We start from the raw sequence: 19,420 nt of genomic DNA on the forward strand, positions 1-19,420 counted from the left end.
GGGGAGGGGGGGCCTACTCAGCGCCCGGGGTCGTTTTAGCCAAAGTTAGGGAAGGAATCTGGGGCCGAAGATGTGACTTCAAATTCGGCTCCGATACTAGCGATATTGTGGCGGTGGGCAAGTCGCTTCCGTTTCTTCCGCTGGCCCCCCGCTCCCCGGACTGGTGTGAGGGTCCCATGGGTTCGGCCCCCGTGCCGTGTGTAAACACTAAGACTTTGAGGCGCATATTGTTGTCGAGGTGCCCCTTTATTGATTCCGTGAGCCGGTCTGAACCTGGCCCCCACTAAAGTGCAGCGCATCCCCAAGACCCCCACTTCCCTCCTTTTGTAAAGCAGTCCGTGCAAATAACATGTTTTATTCAAATAAAATGAGGAATGTTTTCCTAACAAGCCTTAAGTCATGCATGCGGCAAAAACGTAGATACTGATGGAAATACTTGGCACTTTTCATATTTATAACTTTAAAATAGTCATCACGATATGTTATTACTGATGGGATGGATGAACTTTCTTTCAACGTGGAAGACCCCTTTAATGATCATAACGGGGGTGGTCCCGTGATCAGGGTCCTAGTTGGGTCCACTCTTAAACAGTCAGCACCTCCTCCATCATTTATAAACTTAGAAGGCTGGCAAGGGGTGCGAAGAGATTAAGTGACTAGCACAGCCAGTGCGTACTAGAAGGGGGAGCTTAAAAAACAGGTTTTTCTGCCTTTCCAAAGGCAGTATGTTTCCGAGGTGGGAGCTCACAACAAGCAGGTTTTTCTGCCTCCAATGCCAGTGCTCTCCAGTGTGCTATTCTAATTCATGGTGCATTAACCAAATTATGAATGATAAACTTACCATTAAAAAAAAAAAAAACTTCCAAACAGAATCCAGTTTGTCAAACAGCTACGGTAACAATTCCTATCTTGCACAAATAAGATGTTGCAAAGAATAGTACAATTTGCATCACTTGGATAAACCAGAGAACTTTTTCACCTAAACTAAAACAGTAAGATTTTTTTTTTCAAATCACTATCACAAAACAATAAATCAGTACGGATTTCTTTAGTGCCTACTACATCTGACACCGAAGGTGAAAACAAAGAAAAAAGTGTTCCTTACTCTCAAGAAGTCATCTACATTCTAGCAGGAGATGCCACCCATAATAGAGCTCACCGAACCATCTCTTTTTAAAAATTTCACTTCCCCCCTTCATTTCCTCCATGGGAGAATCAGCTATTGAGATCGTGTGTACCAAATTGCCAGTTTTATCCACCTGAAAACACAAAATAACAGTTCTCAGCTGGAACTTCCAATTGATTCAGCTAGCTTTGTGAAAGCAAATGCACTGCCCTCCCAAGTATTTTTAGGAATTGTGCAAATTACAAGAACTCTAAATTCCAGAATGAAGGAAAAGGAAGGAAAGAACTTAGGAGGCATTTACTATGTGCAAAGCACTGTACAAATACAAATAAGATACAAATAGAAAAGGCAGTCTCTGCTCTCAAAGAGCTCACAGTCTAATGGAGGAGACAACACAAGTGGAGCGTTTTAACAGTCAAATGAAAAGGCCCTATGGTCCTTAGGGTACAGTGGCAAAGCATATGTTAATATCTCAATTAATTTCATTTCAGTGCCTAGCACTTAATGTTTATTTACCGAGGTTGAACCATTTAACAGTGCCAAGGACTCTGATGGCAAAAATGGACTTTTCTGGGTCTTCAGTATTTGTGGCTATAGCACTTTCAGTAACAGTTGCCAAGCTACAGCTCTACAGGGGTATCTCCCTAGGATGATAGCAAAGACTGCAATATAGGGACAGGGATAGCAATAATTTGAAACTGCTGTACACATAAATAAGTTTAACTTCCATATCAGCCCCACCCCAAAGCCCCCCACCAACATCCTATCCAGTGGTCCAAAATAAAAACAAAATGTTGGCTAAATCTGCCAAGAGGAGTTTAGGTGCTTCTTTGTACTTGTGTGATTGTATATACTTTCAAGTCCATACTTTAATATACAGTCATGGATTCTAATTACCCCCAAACCGTATATGTAAAAAAGAAGTTGTAGGAGCAGCCATAGGAAGTAGAAATTCTATGCATGAAGAAACTCATTTTTAATATGATCTGTTAGAAGCCCGATCACACAACTTGTGATCATGAGGCTTCAGTCCTCATATATAAAATTAAGGTACTGTACTAGGTAAAAGCTATTCACATAATGCTTAAAACACTTAAAACATGCAGTCTGCTGGGTCTCTCTATACAACGTCATAAAAGGAAGGTCCCTGTAATCTCATTAGGTTTCACCACAAAGAAACAGGGCGCAGCTCTCTCTCCCCCCTCCTTCCCTTACCCTCCCGCCTAAAAGAAATTAAAGAAGAAAATATATTGAGAACAAGTTTCATTGATAAAACTCAGTTTCAAGGAAACTAAATGTACATAGCAGAGACCAGCATCTATAGAACATGCAACAAGCAAAAAAGTCCACTCACTTATTCAATAAATAAAACGAGGTCTCATCACAAAAACCAAAAACGCGAGAACTTGTCCCGTAGTTACACGGGAAAATAAACCTTTATTTGAAGAAACAGGAACTACATAAAATATGGCCGGCTTAGAATGAGTGGATACCGTGGGGATGCTTTGCACCGCTACACGTCGGTACCAAGTGGCCGGCCTTCTCGATGAAGGGAGGGAGAGAATCTGGAGCTGTAACTGGGGAAACGTAAAAATACCAAGTACAAAGTGCTTAAGTGTATCATCCCGTGCCCCCGAAAGAGAACCTAAAGCCGGGTGGGAAGGGCTCCCGACGGAAGGCCTTTCTCAGACAGGCGCCTGCCGGGATGCGGATCACAAAGGATCGGCGTCCCCTTAGCCATTTTCCTCTTCCCTCCCTGGGCTGGGAAAGCTAAGCGTCTGCGGTCAGCTGACAGCCTCGGGTCCCGTGACGGATACTGACGTCAGCTGTGGGCGGAAGAAGCCGGACAGGCCGAGGGGGCGGGCCTCCCGTTCCCCTCAAAAAGATGGCTGCTGCCGGACCAGGTGTGTCTTTGTAGAGCGGAGCTTAGCCGTCTGGGCCTTGCCCCGCCCCGTTGGGGGTCGCGGGGCGCTCGGCATGAGGCCCGTGAGCTGCCGCACTCTGAACGTCGTGAATTCGGTGGTAAGTTTGGGGTGGAGAAGCCGAGCTCCCTCCCGCCTCTGGCACGTAAGCAGGGACCCCGGCTGCTTGTACCCTCCGCGCTGAGGACGGGGGCGGATACGTAGCCAACGTCCCGTAATCTCTGGTCGCGCGGGCCCCCGAGTGGCGCCCGTCGGCGCCGGTTCCCTCCCGCCCCCAGGACCGGACAGTGTACCCGGTGAGCTCTGGCCCCCCCCCTCCCCGCTAACCCCTCCTTTCTCTCCGGGCCGTAGCTGCTGCTGGCTGTCGTTCTGCTGTCCTGGGGCTTCGTGATCTACGCGTGCGCGGCGGCGTCCAAGTGGAAGCTGGAGAAGGACTACCCGGGCACGACGTTCAGTCTCTAGGGCCGGAGGAGCGGACGCCCCGCCCCCCCCCCCCCCCCCCCCCCCCCCCGTCCGGGCCGGTAGCATGGGGGCGGGGCCCCCTCCCCCTCCCCCTCCCCCTCCCCGGCTCAAACCTGGAGGTGAAGATCTGAAATCCCCTTCATGTTACGGAGCGCGCGCGGCGCGCCGGGGCCGGCTTTCAGACATTCAAGCCGGCATTAGGGACTGAAGGCCAAACATACCCCACAAGCAGGATGGTGTCAAATGTCTGGCTGTTTGGCCATTGCCCCCCACTGTGTAGGGCCTGGGGCCTCGGGAAGGAAGCGTGCAGAGGCAGCCCTGTGCGAGTAAACTTTATTGCGCTCTGCTTCTACACAAAGCGCTGCCCGCGGGCAGGCTGGCACAGGCGGCGCCCGCACGGCCTCAGTGGTACTCGTGGACGTCACAGACCTTCATGGGCCCGATCACTTCTCCCGTCTCCAGAATCTTATCGCCCTGTTAGAAACAAAAGTGCCGGTAAAGAGCGTGCCCGGCCCCATGGAGGCCCAGGTGTCCCTGAGACGCTCAGCGCCGGGAAGGGGCCAGCCCGGAGCGGCGGCTTTGAACCCCGCGTGGGTGGAGGGGCGCGCCCACGGGAGCACGGGCGCATCTCCTGGCTGAGGAGATCGGGCGCAGAGATGGAGCTGCCCCACTCCGGGTCCGTCCTGAGTGGGGTCGGTCTGTAAGGCTCCCCGGGGCGCGCACACTGGACCACTAACGTGGTTGTGGGTGACTTCCTCGTCTGCCATGCCTTTACCCAAGTTCTGACCCATTTGTGTAGCCCGATGCTTGTTCAGAATTGGCAGTGGGTGATTTTAAATAAATACCGGGCTCCGGAAGGTCCGCTCTTGGAATTCGTGTCCTGCTTTGTTTTCTGTCAGTGGGAACAAGTGCACAAAGGCCCGATGCGTTTACAAGGCCCCTTCCCCCCGCCCCAGGCAGAGGAAAAGTCTTAAGAGCCTGTCACTGTCACTGTCACAGAGTGTGCCCCCTGGGGTCAGGCCGGTGAATCTGGCCTCGAGGCGCTCTGGCTGTGTGGCCCTGGATGAGTCACTGTGCCCTGTATCCTCATCAAGAAAATGAGCTGGAGAAGGGAATGACAAACCACTCCACTACCTTTGCAAAGAAAACCCCGCGGACAGCCTGGTGCCCAGGTCAAAAGAGTGACACCCTCCCCGGCAATGACTCTGGGCCCTGTGCTCCGTCCTGTGACCCACAGTCTCACTGTGGGAAGCCTGTGAGCCTGGTTCCTTAACTCATTCTGTGATTTGGGTCAGTAGGAAAATGCTGAATTTGAGGTCTAAGGACCTGGGCTAGGGTCCCAGCTGAGACTGTAGCTCTAAACTTGTGTGGCCTTTTGGCAAACCATTTCTGCATTTTCTTCTCATCTGTAAGATAATGTGTAAAACTAGAAATCCAACTTGTGAGGTCACTTTCACTTTTTAGCCCTAAACCTAGGATCCTAAATCAGTTCTACCTTGAGTTTGTTTCTCTAAACCGTAAAATAAGAGAGACTAAATGCTATCTAACGTTCTGTTTCTTAAAAAAAAACAATCATAAGACTCAGTTCATTTTTTTCCCCAAAGAATCCCTTTATGATCCCCCTTAACTCTAGTACCCACCCTCTACTGTTAATCTCCAATTTATCCTGTACATAACTTGTTTGTACATAGTTGTTTTCAAGCTGTCTCCCCCATAAGACTGTAAGCTCCTTAAGAGCAGGAATGTCTTCTTGTTTTAATAATGTCCTTACAGGATACAAAGGAGATGCTTAATAGAGACAAAAGTGAAACAATAAAAGAATAGATAATAATGCCAGATGACTTGAATTCACAAAAGAATGCAAGATTTGTCAGATTACTGAAGTGAAAAAGACAATGAAAGGGGCTGAGGTAAAGATCGTTTTTGGAACACTTCATAAAACGGGAAACTGAGCTAGGCTTTGAAAAATCAAGGTGACTATGACATGAAGGTCAAGCTCTTTAAAGTTTGCAAAGTGTTTTCCAAGTATCTCATTTGGTGTTCACAACAATCCTACTGAACAGAAAAGTAGTTTCAAAGGGATAAAGTGACATGTGCAAGGTCTCAAAGCTAACAAATCCTAGACATAAAATGCAGCAAGATTAAACAGCCCCAGGCAGCTTCTAAGAATCCTAAAATTACACGGAGAGGAGGGAGGAGCAAACAAATGGGCACAGTGAGTGGTTAAAGGACTGAGGTCAGAGTATGTCCTGGAGTTAGGGTAGATGTTTAATAGTTCTCTTTATATTGCTAACACTAGGTGTACCATGCCTGTGCAGGTATTTTATAGAAAGTGAAAGTCCTATTAATTAAATGATTAAAGAATTAAAGAACTCTGGAGAAGATGGTTCATGAAGAGAATAAAAAATGCCTTGTTTAGGGCACATGGATATGTTGGAAGATCTTGTTTTCATGGGGGATGTGGGAGTGGGGAAGGAGAAAGCTCAGAGAGAACAGAAACATTTCTTCTCAGGACCACCTCCATCAGCTCAAAATTGGAGGACAAAGGCGCACCTGAAATTCCATTCTGCTTCAAGTATGACAGAATATGAGGCTCCAGTCTGTGGTTTCAGAAATTTAAGCTGGTATTAGGTATTCAAGGCAAACATTCAACAGTTGTTACACCCAAGAAGTAAAAAGTAAAAAAATAAATTTAAATATCTGGTTATTTTTGCTTTGAAATATTCCAGTCTTCTCAATTTCAAATTAGGCAACAAGAGACCATTATTTTAAAAAGACCTAAGACCAAAATATGGAGCACATTAAATGATGAGTGAAAGGACTATATACCTAGGGGAAGCATCAAAATGAAGGAATGGCAGGGTGGCAACACAGTTCAGGGAAAGAGCACCTGACTTGGAGTCAGGAGATCTTAGTTTAAATCCCAGTTCTGGTGTTTACTAGCTGTGTGGCATTGGGCAAGTCACTTAACCTATGTCAGTTTTCTTACCTGTAAAAAAAGGGGATATTATTTGCATTATCTGCCTCATAAAGTTGTTGCGGGGGGGGGGGGGGGGGGTGTTTTGTGAGCTTACAAGTTCTTTTTAATTTTTTTTTTTTTACACAATCGGGGTTAAGTAACTTGCTCAAGGTTACACATCCAGTTATTTCTGGGTGTGGTGCTAAGTGTCTGAGCCCAGATTTGATCCCCAGGTCATCCCGACACTGGAGACAGTGCTCTTACTTGCTGAGCCACCTGGCTGCCCCAAGCTTACAAGTTTTACATAAATGGATTTATTATTTTGCTCAAAGCAATGTTTTAGGAAGGTTAATCTGTAAGGCACATGATGTCTCCTGACTAAATACTAATTTTCTTTTATAAATACAGAATTCATTACCTCAGGGATCTGTGATTTCATCTTTCTACCAATGACCATGACAAAGACTATGACTCCTCCACACCTTAGTAGATGAACTAATGAGTTTCTCTGACATCACCCCGCACCCCCAATCAACACCTGGTGGCCGACATTTGCATCATTTAGTTAGGCTAACTAGAGTGACAGTCAATTGTAAGATCCCTATTCAAAACTGTTTCACTTTGATAGCACCCACCAGGACTTTTGCTTTGTTTGCCAGTAATAACTGAGGGGTCCTTTCCATGGCAGGAGACACATTTTATGAATCCAAAAAGATGACACTAAATTCCATAATGCCAAGTTATATGTACAACTGAAGTCAGAATTTGAAAATGGGGTCAACAGCCATTAGTAAAAAGAAATGACAAGTGGGTCACTAGAAATGATCCAGGGATTAGAACTGGAGACACTGTGTCCTTATGTCAGCTCAGGCTACCATGATAATTAAGAAGATAAAGAAACTCAAGCTACCCTAGGTGATCCAGGAGTTGTGACAAAGAATTCTGCATCTTTTGGACACTGTACCCAGTGAGCATCAGCATCTGGGTAGGTTAACTGATGGCAGCATGCTGCCTCCTACCCCTGCAGAGAGGTGACAAATTATAGAAACCTAATATTCTTCAGAACAAACATAACACTGCCCAAGGTCACAAACCATGTTACTTTTCTCCCAGACTTACCCACTCCAACCATTACTACCAAGCAATGTTCCATTTTCTACCTTTTCTTTTACAATACATAAAGCAAGCTCTGGACAACAAGGGGCAAAACATTAGTTAAATGATGGTAGGGGCAACATGAATAAAAAAAGAACTAAGAAAAAAATTCAGAAAAATAAGTTGAAAACACTTACTGGAAATATTCTGGGTTTCTTTTCAACAATACCATATGGCCTTGTCTGCAACAAAAATGAGGTCATGTTAATTTATTTTTATACTTTCTTCTAAAACAAAAGAATAACATTATTAATAGGCACTTGTTAAGTATATATACCTGTTGAACTGTTTAAATTCTTTGTTATAGGTACTTAAAACAAATGGCCCTTCAGCTCTTGGAAGTTAAGAACATTGTTATTTTAGGGAAATAAAGTTTACAAGATCATATGGATATAGAAATGTAAAAATAAGCTTTATGTTCACAAGTTGCAAAAATCTTGAAGCATAGTTTATTCCAAGAAATAAAATGCCTAAAAATTTTCTTCCAATTTTAGAAATCATTTTTTACTTATCTAAAATGCCACTCCAAACACATCAGTATTTCTCAATCTATGAGCCAGGAATGAACTAATAAACCAAATTAAGTTTCCTTACAGGGAAAAGCAAAATCATAAAAGAAAAGATATCATCTCCATAAACCTCTGGATAAGATAACTACTGCACTGCCATTCTCTCATATCTTTCATACAAAGACCCTGAGACCATTTCATTCCATTTATAAAACTTTTCCTTTCTTGGATGGAACCAATTGGAGCTAAAAGTCTGCTAAACCATCCTAAATTATGGTATTATTTATCCAAAATGGAAACATAACACAGATACGGGATTTACAACATATTCATTTGACATGGATGTGCAAAATAATACACTTAAAATGGTTATTTGTGTAAGTATATTATTGGGCTTCAGTCAGTTGTTCTCAAAAAGCAGAGTATTCTTTGCTGTACAGAATTATGACATGCTAAACATTTAATATGGCAACACTATGGGAGGGTGAAGAGGTTCAGGCATATATTCAGTTTCCTTTTAATAACAAAGTGTTTTTGTTGAGTATTTTGTGAATTTGGGTTCTAATGTGTTCCGAGGTAAGTGCATGTGTAATAATAGTATTTTTATTTTGCAAATATTATTATTTTACCATACATGTGCTTGGTTCCAGTTAAAAAAAAAATTGGGAGGTGGTAAAGAGAAAAGAAAAAAAGGAGAGAAAAAATTAAACAGAGCTGCTGAACCTGGAATTAAGAAGACCTATCTTGGGGAAGCTAGGTGTCGCAGTGAATGAAGCACAGGCCCAATCTGGCCTCAGATATTTTGCACTTACTAGCCATGGGACCTTGGGCAAGTCACTTAACCCCAACTGCCTTGCCTTCCCACCTAAAAAAACAAAACAAAACACCTATCTCTAAATACATTATTGCTGTAATCCCACAAAAATCATTTAACCTATCAGTACCTTAATCAACTTTCTAAAAGAACTATAAATTGAAGAGAGGGTACAGTTTGCATGGGATTGTAATATTTCTATCGGGCAAAACCATTTATAAATTTTATTTTATCTGCAATAATAAAATCCAATATTTATAAAGCATATTTTGTGAAACTATCATACTATGACATATCCTTTCAGAACCACTGGCCTAGATGCTACAAAGACATTTCAGTACTGTAAGAGCACTGTAAGAGTAAAAAAAAAACCTGGAATCTACTCCTGACTGAACCATTTATTAACCACGTGACTCTGGACAAGTCACTTAATCTTTATAGGTCTTTTTCTCATCTGTAAAATCGGTTCTACTTCTACCTACTTGCAGATTAAAGATTATAGAAAAAAGAGAAGTAACTGAGTTGAATAAGGAGAAAGAAAACATTCGATGGCTTGGAGGGTTTCACAACTAAATTTAGCGAAGAAAAATTTTGGAGAAATTGATGAAAATGTGGAGAAGGAAAACCTGCACATCCAGATTCTGTAAGTGCAGCTTGAAAGAGAAGGAAAGGGGGTCATGGGTTTGTACAGAATTTGTGGTTTGATCAAGTTGTTTCAGGGCATCCCGCAGCCTCAAAGAATCACTTCTTTGTTCACTCCACTCCTAGGCAAGTCATGAAGCCTGTCTACTTCATTTCCCTCATGTGCTTAATAACAGCACCAGAGGAGACAGTACTTGTAAGAGGCTTAACATGGTACCTGGCGCATAGAAGATGCTAATGTTTGCGATCTATCTCTCATTCCTCTCTTCCCTAATCAAAAGGCACATCATCTGTGACACTGAATTCTAGTTCTACCTCCATGCCACAACACTAGTTAAACAATAAATGAAGAGTCATGTTAATAAATCAAGTTGTTTTGTCCATTAAAAAAAAAGTCTGCTTAAGGAGGAGTAGTGAGTAAGAACTTGGGGAGAAGTATTCAAAGAACAGGTAAAGGACACATAGCAAGAAACAAACTTGTGCATAAAGCAGTTTGATAGGATTAAGGAGTGAGGCGAGTAGGTTAAGGAAAGGAGCCTGGGGAAAAGAGAGAAGGCAGAGAGAGGCTATGGAGCGGCTGAGACTGAAAAATAGATTTCTTGTGGCTGTTAAACTATTTAGAGTTGACTGGCTATAACTATAGCCCAGCTCCTTAAAGCTACACAGAGGTGAGGTAGCTCAAAAACCAAGGCTTCATAGGGGAGGAGGGAGAACTCTGCAATGGTGTGCGTTGAATGCGTGATGTTTGTTATTTACCCATAGCAAGTGACTCTATGTTTCAAATGTAGACTTGTGTCTCTCCTGGAGGAGACCTGGAACAGACTTAGTTATGAGAAAAAGTCTTTCTTTTTCAAAACATGGAAATAGGGCTTCAATTTTTTAAAAAGTAAGGTATCTGAAGTGGAGGGGGGGGGTTTGGAATTTTCTCTTAACAAGATGCAAAAGAATGGAAGAATTAAACACGAAGAAGGAAAAGAATCAATTTATACTTAGAACTAAAAAACAGGCCTTTTCTTGAGGGAAAACTATATATTTTAAGGAGGAAATAGATGCTGTTCTCCAAGGAATGATATAATAGAGCTATAAAGCTTTTAGGTTCAAGATCAGCATAAATGTCAAAGGAAGAATAGAAGAGTAATAATGGTGATTATTCTTCTGCTCAGGGATTAACTCCCAAGAATTATCAAAATGGATGACTAAAGAAAACCCCCCAAATGGATAACTACTAATCACTTCTTGTGATTCATAGGGACACACGAAATTGCCAAAAAGATGTCCTAAACTACAAAACCCTTAAGAAGAAGCTAAAGAGCACAGTGACACAAGTTGGCTATTCCACTGCTGCCCAGTAAAGGCCAGGAATGTAGAGGAAAAAACCTCATCTGGATGGTACCTGAAATCCAAGGCTGACAAACTCCAATCCAGCCAGGAATGAAGGGTACCTAACAAAGGCCAGCAAAAGTTTATCTGCTGGGTGTCTTGTAAATCTAAGCAAAGGGATTGAAAACTAAAAAAAAAAGATGGCTGAGGGACAAAACTGTCATTGTACAGCCATATCCTAGAAAACACAGGAACAAGTACGGGCGCTAGGTGGCACAACGAATAGAGCACCAGCCCTGGAGTCAGGAGGACCTGAGTTCAAATCCTGCCTTAGACATTTAACACTTACTAGCCCTGTGACCTTGGGCAAGTCACTTAACCTCAACTGCCCTTCCTTCCCCCCTCCAAAAAAAAAAAAAACAAATATAGGAATAAGCAGCTCTAGTGAGTGGAGAACAGTGGTTGAGACATCTAGAAGTTCACAGAACAAAATCTAAGAAAGGAACCAGCAGTAAAAACCCACGACCTAATATGTATGTATGTGTAAAAACACACACGCCTAAAGCAACAAAGAGAAATTAAAGGATGAACTTCTGAAGAGAGGAAAAGTGGCTTTGTGGACAAAGATGGTGGCTGAATTCCTGGAGGTGGCTGGAATCATCACTGAGACAAAGAAGGGCCCAGGACAGAGCCCTAGGTATAATCAATCAAATGGAAGGAGTGGGACACAGATTGGGGTGGGGGGAAGGAGAGAGATCCTGCCAGGCTTGTCAGAAAATAACGATTGCCCAAGTTTATCACAAAAAACCCAGAAAGCAAGAACATTCAGAAGGATGATGCAGGGTTGGCAGATCAACCACTGTAATGTATAGTCTTAATTTCCTTCTAACGCTGAGGAAGTACAATCAACAAGATTTGGCAAGCAATGAGCTCAGAGAGATAAGTAGACTGAGAAGTTAAGGAGAAGTCTTGGTTGTAGAGCACGGGTGACTGTAAGAGTGGTGGTACCACCATCAAAAACAGGAAGTTAAAAGAAGGGGCAGGCTCAGGAAGGAAGATGAGTTCTGCTTTAGACATGCTGAGCTGAGCCTAGGGGATATCCAGGTGCAGATGTCAAGCAGGTAGCTGAAGATATCACACTAGATCACTGTGTGTTGTAGGACTGTTACTGTTTGTCCTCCATTGCTGAAGAGGACCATGGCTTCAGGAAGGTGACACCATGACTTGCAAGTGAATTGAAGTGAGGAGGGCTGTGCAAAGTCACCTGTCACTTTCTCCCCCAGAGCCACCTGAGTCTAGTGGCAAGATACAGATCAGGATGACTGGAGATGGCCCAGGGTCAGTAGGATAGTGAGTTAATCAGAGAGGTGTAAAAGGATTGCCTCAAAATGGGAAGGAAAGCATTTATTTATGATATGCCAGGGCTATGCTAAGAACGTGACAAAGGATCTCACTTGATCCTCACAACCCTGGGAGGTAGATGCTATTATTATCCCCATTTTACAATTAAGGAAACCGAGGCAAACAGAACATAGGTGATTTGTCCAGGATCACACATTAGTAAGCGGCTAGATCTGAATTTAGGTCTTCCAGACTCTAATCCCAGTGCTACTGATCTCCTAGCTGGCTCTGAGAAAAGAGAACTAGTTTCCAGAGATTAGGGAGCCTTTGGCATTCACACCACAACCACCCTAGTTCAGGCCAACATATTGTCTTACCTGTTACAACAGTCTTTTCATTATTGCACTTATTCTCATCTTCCAGAAAACTGCCCAACTGATATTCTTGGAGGAGGCGGACCATGTCACTATTCTCTGCTCAAGGTGCTTTTTGCCGTTAGTGCCAAATTCCTCTGGCTGGCATTTAAAGTTGTCCATTTAAATCTGGCCCCGGCATATCTCTCCAGTTCTATGTACCTGTATCTGCAGTGCCCAATTATGAGCCTGACTCTTCTACTGTCTCTGGCTCAGTGTCCCTGCCCTCTTGTTTGTTTTGTACATATCCAGTCTTTACTTATCTGTGAACACATAATATTGCCCCAGCAGATTAGCTCCTAGAGGGCAGAAACGATTTCATTTTTGCCTTTGAATACCCAGCACCTACAACAAAGCCTGCACAGATTACATGCTTAATAAATGCTAGTTGATGAGTTAACTCATTCTCCATCTTGTGCTACTGCCAGACTCCTTGCCCCTAGGCTTCAAATCTAAAGCAAATACTATTAGTTCAAGAGTTCAGCTACATTATGCATTTCATTGGCTGCTCATGGGCTGCACCCACTCCCTTCAATTGTTTAATTAATAAAATGCATTCCAAATAGGCAAATTCAAAGGAAGGAGTCTTGGGGACATTGACTCTTCAGTTTTTAAGTTGGAAATTACAAAGTAAAGCAATTTGAGGTGTACCTGGATGGCAGTTAGCTTTTCATTATTTTACAACAAAATAAACACAAAACCCCAAACAGTATTTTCTTCAAATACTTACTTGTACATGGTATTTGACATAATAGTGAATAATCCAGGCCGGTACAAGGAAATTAGCAAAAACAAACATTCCATTTCGGCATGCCTTAAAAGCCTAAAAATAAAAAAAAGTGAGTGTTTGGAGCACATGTTACCAACTGAATTCGCTGTAATAATGCTATCGGTACATATAAGCGATGTATTTTCTAATATTTTCTAAAGCTCTATAAGATATTTACATAATTTTTTTCAAAACCCCTGGCCTAAAATCCCTATTGAGGGAAAATTACATACACATTACAAAACAAGCAAGTCAGGCATTAAGGCAAAGGACTTTTTCTAAGAATAACAGAGTAAGATTTTTAAAGAAACATGTTAGCTATATTTTACTACACACCTTGGATCAAGTCTAAGATTTTACATATAAATCATAGGAAAGTTTTGTTCAATAGAAATCTCTAGGTCAAGTTAACCCCAAGAAGTCATCAATTTCCAATCCCAAAAGTATGGTGAGTTAAGTTTCTTTCATCCTATACATAAGTGAAAAAACACCGAATCTACAAACTGAGAAAACCATTTTCTCTGGGCCTGAGCAAAAATCAGCAAGTCACTTGTGAGGTCTGTAGTTGTCTTCAAAAGCCTAATCAAGCCAAAACCTTTCCTGGGAAGACTGAATGGGAAGCCAGTGATGGGGAAACAAATAGTGAATATGGTATAGTGAAAATGTTAATTAATATCTGTATAATCAACATGCAGCTTGAAAACACAAAAGAACAGATGGAAGGTTTGCCTGGACACCTTGACAAAGTTTAAATAAAGTACAACGCTATTCTTAACATATAAGGAGAAAGTATAAAAATGAGAGATTATGTCTGGGGGGGGGGAAGGAGAAATTAAAAAATTTTTCTTGGGGGGCAGAGGGGAAAATGTGAGCAGAATGCTGTAATGTAAGGAGTGGTAAATCTGCAGTCAGAAGGCCTGGGGTCAAATTCTAGCTTTGCTATTTACTATTTGTTTGACCAGTGAACAATTCATTTTTTCCCTCTCTGGCCCACAGTTTTCTCATCTGTAGAATGACACCATAGAGCTAGATAATCTCTCAGGTCCTTCTTAGGTCTAAATTTGTGATCTCACAAAAAGCAGAATACCTGTTAAATTGCTGACTTACTTAATCTCTCAATTTATTCCAATTTTTGTCATAACTTAATCTGACAAAAATTAAAATCATTAGTGAAATATCAAAATTCAAACTAGCTTTCATTCTGTTCCCTAAATTCATCATCTTTCTGTCATGGATAGCATGTTTCATCTTCATTCTTCTGAAATCATGAATGGCCATTGTATTGATCATAGATCTTACAGCTTTCAAGTTATATTTTTGCAATGTTATTACTGTATGAACAATTTTCCCTGTGCTGATGCTCATTTCATTCCTCACCAGTTTATACAAGTCTTCAACATTGTTCATTTTTATAATAGTGATGTCAGAGTATAAAGTATTCTGCTTCTGCTTACTTCACTGTTATCAGTTCATAGAAGTCTTTGCTTTATTTCTGAAATCAACTATCTCCGCATTTCTTCTTTTTTTTTTTAAAGCAATCGGGGTTAAGTAACTTGCTCAAGGTTACATGGCCAGTTATTTCTGGGTGTGGTGCTGAGTGTCTGAGCCCGGGATTCGATCTCCAGGTCATCCCAACACTGGAGCCAGTGCTCGCTGAGCAACCTGGCCTCCCCGTATCTCGTTTCTTGCAGCACAATAATACTCCATCATATTCCTCAATTAATGGACATACCTTAATTTCCAATTCTTTGACAGTTCAAAAATAGCTACTATAATTTTTTTTTAAGATAAAAGACTTTTCTCAAGTGTTAGTTGATTGACCTCTTTTGAGTATCACCCTAGCAGTGGCATAGTGGGGTTTATTTTTTTAAAAAAGTTCATCAACTTTTTCTGTAGAATTCCACATTGTATTCCATAACAGCTGCACAATTCACAGGTCCAAAGTCCTTCAACATTAAGTATTTTCCTTTTTTGTTAGAGGTGGAATCTCAGAATTGCCTTAATTTGCACTTTTCTAATAAGTACTGATTTGGGACATTTTTTCATATAGTTGGCTTTCTTCCCTTAAGAAATGCCTGTTCAGGGGCGGTTAGGTGGAGCAGTGAATAGAGCACCGGCCCTGGAGTCAGGAGGACTTGAGTTCAAATCTGGCCTCAGACACTTAACACAAAAACTACCGTGTGACCTTGGGCAAGTCACTTAACCCCAACTGCCCCTCCAAAAAGCAAAAACAAAAAAACCCCAAAGACATACCTGTTCATATCCTTAGACCATTTTATCAAATGGGGAATGATTCTTTTTCTTATCAATTTGAATCAGTTCCTTAAAAATCTTGGAAATAAGTGTGAGAATTGTAGGAACTGAGTGAACCACGCCAATAACTCAATTCTGGATCAGTTCCTTTCTACTAAACTATGGGTCTACGTCAATTTTATAAAATTATGGGAACCGTGAGAAAACTTTATTGCATTGTTTGGGAAGTTGGACCACTTTCTACCTGCTGCTTACAGACCCTTAACTAAGGACCTAAGTTATGCTGACCAAAATGGCAGTCAAATCTACAGACTGATTCAAAGAGTTTTCTTGCAATCCCACATCTCAAGCAACCCCCTATGTTTTATCTTAAAATTGGCCCTGTACTGGTCAGTCAGTTACTGTTTCCTTGTTCCTTTGACTGAATATAGACATTTGGGGTGGGGGGAGTGTACCACCTCTTTTTCTGGTTTCAGAGAATTTTACCTGTTTTCTCTCCTCCTCCCAACCTGGAAAACTCTCTAAACTTTCTTCCAATTAGAAATCGAATAACAACCTTGTCTCCTCTTAATTGTTTTCTTTAATATACAAAAATCTGTCTCCCTGATTCCCATCCCCCCACCCTCCGCATAGTTAGGGTCCAGTGGCAAGCCTAGGAGGCCTGGTTCTGATTTGTTATGCAATTGGCATATATTGCTCAATAAATCAATATGCTCAGAAGTTCAAACCTTTGTTGGCTCAGTTATTTCAGATTTTACCTGTCACATAAGATTTTTCATCAGAGAAACTTATTGGAAAGATTTTTTCCCCTAGATACTTGCTTCCTTTTGATTTTTTACTTCATTAGATTTGTTTGTGCAAAGACTTTTAAATTAAATCCAAATGACTGATTTTGTCTTCTGTGAGGGACATTTTTAAGTGCCTATAATGTGCTAAGTGTTTTATGACTATCTCATTTGATGATCTCTCTACTATGATACTCTATTCCTTGCTGGGTCATAAACTTTTCTCTAATCCATAAATTTGAAAGGTATTTTATTCCATGTTTCTCTAATTTGTTTACAATGTGACCTTTTATATCTAGGTCACATACCCATTTGGAGCTTACCTTGGCAGAGTGCTGAAGTGCCAATCTAAATCTAATTTCTTCCACACTGCTGTCCAATTTTCCCAGCAGTTTTTATCAAATAGTGAGTAGCCTTGTGTTTATCAAATCGTAAGGTATTAAATTTTCTGTATCCTGTATACCTAATCTGTTTCACTGATCAGCATTTCTTAACTGGTACATTTCAATAATAGCTTCTTTGTAATATAGTATGAAATCTGACCCCGCTAGGCCCTTTTTATTACAATTTCTTTTCATTATTTCTCTTGAGATTAGTGATCTTTTTTAATCTCCATATGAATTCCATTATCATTTTTTCTAGTTTATGAAACAATCCTTTTATACTTGATTGGTATAGCACTGAATAAGTAAATTAATTCGGCTGTAGTACTGTCATTTTTTATATTGGCTTATCCCATCTATAAGCAATTGGTACTTTTGCAATTATTTATGTCTTTATTTTGTAAACAGTTGCCTGTAGTTCTATTTAGTTCTTGTATATATCTTGAAAGGCAGACTCCCAAGTATTTTATACAATCTGTAGTGACTCTGAAGGGAATTTCTCTTATCCCTTCCTGCTAGGTTTTAATGGCATTATAAAGAAATATTTATGATTTGGGGGAATTTATTTTATATTCTTCAAGTCTGCCCAATTTTAATTTTTTTAGGCTTTAGGATTCTTTAAGTACATTATCATATCATCTTCAAAAAGGAATAATTTTGTTTCTTTTTTAAGTAGGAGGATTTCCTCAGTTTTATTCATCTTAATTCTACGTCCAGCATGTCTACTGCTATGCTAAACAGAAGATGTGACAACAGTTACTGTTCCTTCTAGAAGAACGCCAATGAGGACTTCTGAATGGATCAGATGAGTGGGACAGAGCTGCGGAAAGGTCAGCTGCATGCCAAAGGCCAAGGTGACTGTCAGTGGCTCGGGATGCAGGAGGTGACCCTGGCCTTCGTAAATTAAGGCCAACAGAACCCTTCCATTACCAGGTTAAATGCCCCTGCTCATAAAGGATGTCTCAGTCACATACTTACATGCCTCGGATTGCCCTTAAGGCACAGATAGTTTAAACTAAAAGGGACATCAGAGACCATCTAATCCAAGCCTACTTTCTTCTTTCATGTTGGTTCAAATGAGCCAAAGACATTCGGTAACTCACCCAAGGTCATGCTGCTCATTAGCTGCGGAATTGTAACTAGGTCCAGTTCTCGCCCTAAGTTCGGTGACAACGGACATCAGTGACAGCTCACAGGCTGCCACTGGCACTCCAATTTTACTTGTCGGGACAAGGTCTGGCTAAGATTCGGGGCTCACTCCCAACACCCTAATCAAGTCTAGGCAGCGCCCTTGCTAAACCACGCCGCACTGTACAGCCAGACAGAAGGGGAAGGTGGCGGAGGGGGAAGGACCCTCACGTTCCTGGAAGGCAGCAAGGGGGCACAGCGGCCAGACAAGAAGGGGGCGGGAGGCTCGATGACGATACACCTTCCGTAACGATGCCGTGAAGGCAACACTGTATCCACTCGAGTAACAGCCGTCAATAACAGGCCTGTACCCTCACAACCACCATGGGATTATCCCCGTTTAACAGACTCGGGAAGCTGAGTCTCAGTGAGGTCGGAGGCCTAAAGAAAGCCCGGACTGTCTCCAGGTGGTCTGGAATCAGCTGGTTTACGCAGCTGTTGGCAGGCTGTGCGCTCCTGGAGAGCAAACCTTTTACTTCTCACGGCTCGGACACAGCAGGAACTTCATCAACGCGCAGTTAGTGACGTAAGAGGAAAGGCTTCTGGGAGGGTGTCCGGAGAGGCCGGGCCGCGGGACCCGAGGGAGGGAGGGGGCGGGGCCTGCGGGGGCGGGGGCGCCGTAACTCACCAGTCTCCTCCAGATGGAGTCCGTCTGCTGGAAGTTATTCCAGAAGCCCCACCAAGCCTTCTGCGGGGGCAGCACGGGCTCCCGGGGGCTCAGCTCCTGGTCCTTCAGCCACTGCCTCCTTAGGGCGCGCAGCTGCTCCAGCCGCAGCTTCTCGTCTGGCGTGAAGCCCGACATGGCTAGAACCCACGGGATCGAGCCACAGGGACGCTTCCTCACCGCGCCCCAGCGACCTTGCCGGGACAGTACTAAGAGGCGCCGGCGCCTGGTGATGACGTAGCACGTCGCAGCCGCAGGCTTAGAGGGAAACCGAGGCGGGGAGGGGGAGGAGAAAGAAAGCGGCGAGCGTCAGCGGGAGAGCCTTTGCGCACGCGCTTCCTTCTCGCGTAGCCCGGCGCCTCCTGCTGTTAAGAATTGCGGCGGAGGAATGACCGCGGGGGGCTGCTTGTGCGGGAGCGTCCATCCCCAGGGCTTGGGCTGCGGGGTGGAAGTCTGACAGTCTAAGGCACTGGCTCCCTTCCGGCCTTCCTGTGGCGAATCCACGGTTCATGGAAGCGGACTGCAAGCGCAGCCAAAGTCACCAAACTGTAACCCGGCGTGGGGACACAAAGACAAAAAGAAACAAGTTAACACATCTTTAGGGCTCTGTGCTTTGGCCAAAATATAGTGTGGGAGAGACCGCGCGATGCCGTTCGGTTCTGCCATTCGGGACCACGGTGCCTGAGTCCATTCGGGTCTCAGTCTCTAAAGCATC

The 19,420-nt window shown here is 42.9% G+C and overlaps 2 protein-coding genes across 2 annotated transcripts; one reads left to right on the forward strand and one right to left on the reverse strand.

Annotated features, from left to right (window-relative positions):
* The first annotated feature begins 99 nt into the window (after positions 1-99).
* Positions 100-4,382, forward strand: SMIM27 (small integral membrane protein 27). Its single transcript, XM_069090563.1, has 2 exons — positions 100-3,148; positions 3,400-4,382. Exons 1-2 carry the CDS (start codon positions 3,104-3,106, stop codon positions 3,508-3,510), a joined length of 156 nt encoding a protein of 51 aa, XP_068946664.1. The 5' UTR covers positions 100-3,103; the 3' UTR covers positions 3,511-4,382.
* Positions 3,832-18,969, reverse strand: NDUFB6 (NADH:ubiquinone oxidoreductase subunit B6). Its single transcript, XM_069090562.1, has 4 exons — positions 18,670-18,969; positions 13,394-13,486; positions 7,762-7,806; positions 3,832-3,984 (listed from the first exon to the last, which is right to left on the reverse strand). The coding sequence occupies exons 1-4, from the start codon at positions 18,841-18,843 to the stop codon at positions 3,913-3,915; spliced, it is 384 nt and encodes a 127-aa protein (XP_068946663.1). The 5' UTR covers positions 18,844-18,969; the 3' UTR covers positions 3,832-3,912.
* Between the last annotated feature and the right edge of the window lie 451 nt (positions 18,970-19,420).

The sequence above is a fragment of the Petaurus breviceps genome, unplaced genomic scaffold (genome assembly GCF_028583685.1).
Source record: "Petaurus breviceps papuanus isolate PSGF00001 unplaced genomic scaffold, PetGlider_PUasm1.0 125, whole genome shotgun sequence".
Taxonomy (NCBI): domain Eukaryota; kingdom Metazoa; phylum Chordata; class Mammalia; order Diprotodontia; family Petauridae; genus Petaurus; species Petaurus breviceps.

Coding starts and splice junctions, on each gene's coding strand:
- NDUFB6 (XM_069090562.1), bottom strand. CDS start 18,843: ATGTCGGGCTTCACGCCAGACGAGAAGCTGCGGCTGGAGCAGCTGCGC. Junction 7,807..13,393: donor ATGTCAAATACCATGTACAA/GTAAGTATTTGA, acceptor TTTTTGTTGCAG/ACAAGGCCATATGGTATTGT. Junction 3,985..7,761: donor AGAAACCCAGAATATTTCCA/GTAAGTGTTTTC, acceptor TGTTTCTAACAG/GGCGATAAGATTCTGGAGAC.
- SMIM27 (XM_069090563.1), top strand. CDS start 3,104: ATGAGGCCCGTGAGCTGCCGCACTCTGAACGTCGTGAATTCGGTG. Junction 3,149..3,399: donor TGAACGTCGTGAATTCGGTG/GTAAGTTTGGGG, acceptor TCCGGGCCGTAG/CTGCTGCTGGCTGTCGTTCT.